The 5,381-nt window shown below is 32.9% G+C and overlaps 1 protein-coding gene across 1 annotated transcript; it reads right to left on the bottom strand.

Annotated features, from left to right (window-relative positions):
- Nucleotides 1-5,161, bottom strand: LOC121733710 (surface protein-like). The gene is made up of 3 exons (XM_042124055.1): nt 4,995-5,161; nt 1,848-2,304; nt 1-899 (listed from the first exon to the last, which is right to left on the bottom strand). Exons 1-3 carry the CDS (start codon nt 5,071-5,073, stop codon nt 782-784), a joined length of 654 nt encoding a protein of 217 aa, XP_041979989.1. The 5' UTR covers nt 5,074-5,161; the 3' UTR covers nt 1-781.
- Between the last annotated feature and the right edge of the window lie 220 nt (nt 5,162-5,381).

Raw genomic sequence — 5,381 nt, 5'->3', positions numbered from 1 at the left:
TTTAATTAATATACTTTATTCATATTAGCTGTCGACGGTGATTCGGGAGTAACACTTCTGATATAATCATATAGACCAGATTTAAGAGCACTTTAGGATGGAATCATCTTTCCCAAGTTTACAAAACCATGAAAAATGTTTGATCGGTTTAGCACAAACCTAAAAACGAGATTCCATTCCAGATCAAGCATTTGCAATAAAAATAGGTGTTCCGACTACTTTGTTTGTGCCAAACCAATATTTATCACATTGTTCTTAATCTAATGTGTAGAGGCAAAGTGAAATATCAAAGTCTAAGGAAACCAGGTGTTTTAGACATGGCACAGAAAATTTAATATAGAAACATCCAAAGCCAAAAATTGCACTCTCTCTTTACACATAATATACTATAAAATTTGAAAACAAATAATAAATTCTAATTCTTTTACACCTACCAATAAAGGTATATAATATCAAATTTATATACTATTAGGCATTTCTTATATTCAGACAATTATATAACATTTTAAATATGTACAAAGAAAAAAAGAAACAAATGCACATACATTGGAAACTTTAACTTAAAAACTACGAGAAATGAGACTTAAGAGATATAAATTCGAAAAAGTATCCATTAGGTACAAAAACTTTTAGAATCTATGAAGGAACCCTGTTTTTGACTCCACAAACAGAAAATACAGTGCACATTAAAATAAAAAAAGTAGCAAAAATAATTTCAAAAGTAAATTTCCTTCAGTTTAAAATAAAACAGATATGTGCACTTACAAACTAAAATAGATTCTTAGAGAGTATGATAGTTTCTCTCAGTTTGGTTCTTGTAGTATTTGAAGCCCATGAACCCAATAGCCAAAAGACCCAGAGTCAAAATAATGCCACCAATGAAACTGGGACCGTCGAACCTAAAACAAAAAATTATGTTAATTGAATACACATTAAAATGGTTAAACATTTTATGACGACATCGGTCAATAGGGGTTGTGAAGTCAGCATACATATATTCTATCTATACTCTGTGTATTTATATTAAAAAAGTAAAATTTGTGGTCTATGAAATTATATTAATGTTTGAAACTTATTATGCCTGTTTTCACCAACCACCTCCTAACGCTAAGTGGTCCCCTAGCGGCCATTAAGGGCACATATCCTTCAAGATTTCACGAATTTTTGTGTGTCATGTTCGTCCTTAGGGCGTAAGAACTTTTGCAAAACATTACTTTTTTTTAAATGTCGTTGTTTTAAGAGATATTTGACTCGCATGTTAGGAGACTGTTGGTGAAAACAGGCTCTTTTGAGTCTTGATTCTTAACAGATATAAAGAAAATTAGGAAGTGCTCCTAATTTTCTTTTGTTATTTCAATTGCTCTTTGCAAATTCTACAGTAATCTGTTTAACAAGTACATTCCGAAGTAAAAGTGTTTTAAAGTAGCTAAAAGAGCTTAGCACAGTCATACTTGACTTGCATAGCCTTAAATTATCTCAATTAGATAATAACTCCATAATAATTTGTTTACAACGAGGCTTACATAACAACTTGTTCCATTAAACATTTCACAAGTATTTACAGATAATTTTATCTGCTGTGCAAAACATATTCTAGAAATGTATGTAATGTAAGAAATGGCATGAATATTGCAGTGGTTTGATAACCAATGCAATTTCATTACACAATATAATATAATAGCTTCAGTAAAACAAACCCAACAAGCAAAAACTGAGGAATTTAAAATAAAAATTAGCTTTAAAATATTTTTGTATGAAATGAGGGGGCAAACAAACAAATGGGTCACCTGATGGAAAGCAACAAATAAGAAAAGCAACTACCGTCGCCAATGACACTCGCAACTTACCCTCTAGCTTGGAGTACAGGTGTCTCGTCAGCTTTGGGAGCTACAGTAGTTGTTGTGCTGTTCTTGGGAGCCACATCACTCTTAGGTGGGACCGGCTCAACCTTTGGTTTAGTTTCTTGAGGGGCAGGGGCTTCTTCGCTCTTTGGAGTCTGTTCTTTAGCTGGGATCACAGATGTGTTTTGAGAGTCCTCTTTCTTTGAATCAGATTTGGGTGTTTCCTCTTTCTTGTCGGTTGTTTTGTTGTCTGGTTCAGTCTTGGTGGCGGTTCGGTTTGTGGACAGAGCTTGAGTGGCATTTTCTTGCACTTTCGGAGCCTCAGTTATGTTTGCTTTTTGTGTAACAGATGCTTCTGGTTTAGTTGATGCTTCAGCCGCCTTTTTATCAACTACAGGGGTGGCAGTTGGCACTACAGTAACTTCAGATTTGGTAGATTCTAGCAATGGAGCCTTGGTAGCATCTGTAATTTAGCACAGATTTTAAGTTCTTACTACAAATATGAATGTGATGGATTGAGAAGAGAGATGAATGTGTCTTAAACTTAAAAAGTATTAAAATTATATGAAAGTAAAGTAATGATAGTGGTATAGGCATATCGCTAAGAGTTTCATAGGCGTATCGCTAAGTGTTATATTCTCTCTATACATACTAATTACTACAAACTTTTTGTACACTTTAATTTTTAACGATTTGCGAAATTTTTTCAATGGCTTCTAGTAACAATTTAGTTAAGTTTATTTGTAAAAACACTAAGTTTTCCGAAGAAATAAAAATTGTTTTAAGAGTTAATTTTATCAGGGCGCATAAATCATAAAATCTTTCTCATCACCAAACAGGTAATATTGAATAAATTATAAACCTTATTCTATTTCCAAACAGTTTATACAATTTAATGGGAATATATATTTGCATACATTAACATTAGAAATGTATTTCAAATGAAATATAATATGAGATATTCATTGTTTGTATCATGTATGGTCTTATGATAGACTCACATAAAAACAGTAATATAGCTAGTTGTATCCGTGTGCATTTATAGTATGTTCTTTCAACATTCGGAATCAAAATTCAAAAGTCCAAAACATAATAATTTATAGCCCTATGTTATTTGGTCAGGTTTATGTTAAGTAAATGTTAGTTGAGGTCAGTTGGTTGATTGTAGGTTGTACATATTTTAACCTGACCAGATAATGTAAAACCGGCATCTGCCTATGGATCAATTTCTGTAATCATACATATTTGTTTGGATGTAAGTTTGAAGTCTACATTTTGAAGTCTTCATAATAGAGGAAGCATTCTACTGAGTATTCTACTAAGCCAATTTATAAATCCCAAGTAATCTCTTTTAATCCTTGACTTTAGTATTGACTGCTTGCTACAGTTAGTACTGTATTTTATTGTAATAGCAATAATTATTCATACCCCCCGCCAAAACAAAAACAAACTAGTTGGCTAAGTGTCGTCTAGCTGTAGTGTTGAATGTTGTAGTCAACAATTCGGCTAAACGACGTATAGCCATGTGATTGAATGGCGTTGTTCAGTCAAAGGGCTAGCTGTTTGATTGAACTGCTATTTAAAGCAGTCGGTTGCGACATATATACAAAATGTTAGTGTAAACACCGTTATCCTTGAAACCATCAAATGAGCCTGTCAAAATGAACAACTTTTTCTATTGAGTTCCCAGCGTTGAATTGTTCTCACAGAAAAAGTTGTTCATTTTGACGGGCTCATTTGATTCTTTCAAGGGTAACGGCGTTTACACTAACACACTGTATATTCATAAATAGCCATCTATCAGTATGTTAGCCTCGTTATCAGCATATTATGTTTTATTTCTACAATGTAATACAATTGATTGATAGATCCGTTGTTATTTATAATTACAATGTCATTATCTTATGAGTTTTTTAACCTACACAATTGACAATAAAAATGTGTAATAGGGGGAAATGGATTTATGAAGTACGAAGGTTTCCTTCAACAAAATGACTGTATTTTGTAATCAAATTAGATTATAATATTATTACCAAACATTTCCTGAGTCCTGACTGGTGTATGTTTCACCCAGGTTTTTAAGACCAATCTGCTGGTATAAACCTACTAGTTTGTACCTACCAGCAGATTTGTTTTAAAAACCTGAATTGTAGGATTTGTTTTAAAAACCTGAATTGTGCTGGCTTGATGCCTACTACATACTTATTAGTAGGTGACCAAGTTTTCTGTTTTTAGTATGTTTATAAATGTGACTGTACAGTGTACATATTGAGTCAATGCATTAAGCCAGCATAGCATTGGGCAAAAGCATAGAATACGGAATTTCGCTCCCAGTTTGTTAGCCCAATGTGCTGGCTCAATGTGGTAGTCCGATGTGTACAGAGGGCTTCATAGCAATGTATAAATTTCCATAGAAATTGTTTGATAGCGAACTGTGGAAAGGATTCTAGGTTGCTATGTAGCAGTTTTTTGTGTTTACACACGGAAATTAACTGTGGTGTGTGCTTCTAGATTTTTCTAGAAGAACTAATTTGTGTGTTATTGTATTTTCATAGATTAGAAGACTTATATACTTACTTATGCGAAATTGTGTTATATATAAATGCGAAAGTGTGTATGTCAGTCTGTTACCTCTTAACACCCAAACCGCCGAACAGATTTTGCTGAAATTTGGCATGGAGATACCTACTTTGAGTCTCGAGAAAGGACATAGGATATTTTTATCCCGGGAAATGTACGGTTTCCGCGCGATAAACAAATTTTGGTGCAACAGAGTTACGCAGCGGGCGTCATCTAGAAGTTTATAATAATGAATGCTACATAATATTTTGCCTCTATCCCCTCAATAATGTTAATCCAATTGAAATGGTATTTTAAATTTAACATTTTAGTTCGTTTGTTTTTCGTTAAATAAAGATGGCGGCTACTTTAAATTTGTTTTAAAAAGTGGTAAAATTACGTATTTTCGAAATAATAATTTAGGGAATCGGTAGGAAAACGCATATTTTTTAAACTCAATCATAAGATTATACGATTGTGCAATAAAATGAAATGTTTAATGTAAAATGTGGAACATGGAACTTGTTTTCTTGGAACTGTAATTAATAGACAAAATTTCAATAGAACGCAATTGATGTATAAATCTAAGCTTACCTTGTGCGATTGGCGGTTCTGTCGCTGTACTCAAACACGTAGAGAAAGAAATAAGAAGGATTACAAATAGTTTCTGCATTTTAGCTAATTTCAAATGAATTTGTTGAAAATTGTAATATATAATTTTATGAACGCAGCTCACACTTCTAGCGTAGAAAAGAAAACAGAATTTTTTTTATGACGTTAGCAGGGTTGCCAATGCTAAATATCATATTTCCCCAGAAATCATTGTCAAATTCCCCAAATTCAGGACAAAATGTTACCCCACAAACCCAGGTCCTGGAAGTTAGCCCCCCAAGATTATTTTTTTTGTAATTTTTTGATTTTTATATTCGTATATCGTTTGTTCGTCGTTTGTTCGTGATTGTTCGTTATAAATAATCGTTT

The sequence above is a fragment of the Aricia agestis genome, chromosome 14, assembly GCF_905147365.1.
Source record: "Aricia agestis chromosome 14, ilAriAges1.1, whole genome shotgun sequence".
In the NCBI taxonomy this organism is placed as follows: Eukaryota; Metazoa; Arthropoda; class Insecta; order Lepidoptera; family Lycaenidae; genus Aricia; species Aricia agestis.
Note: the sequence above shows the minus strand (reverse complement) of the source record. Positions and strands in the feature narration are given on the sequence as shown.

Bases quoted from the DNA above. Each gene is read 5' to 3' on its own strand.
- LOC121733710 (XM_042124055.1), bottom strand. From the start codon at position 5,073: ATGCAGAAACTATTTGTAATCCTTCTTATTTCTTTCTCTACGTGTTTG. The intron at 2,305-4,994 runs GTAAGCTTAGAT...GCTAAATTACAG, and splicing joins AGAACCGCCAATCGCACAAG to ATGCTACCAAGGCTCCATTG. The intron at 900-1,847 runs GTAAGTTGCGAG...TTTTTGTTTTAG, and splicing joins CCTGTACTCCAAGCTAGAGG to GTTCGACGGTCCCAGTTTCA.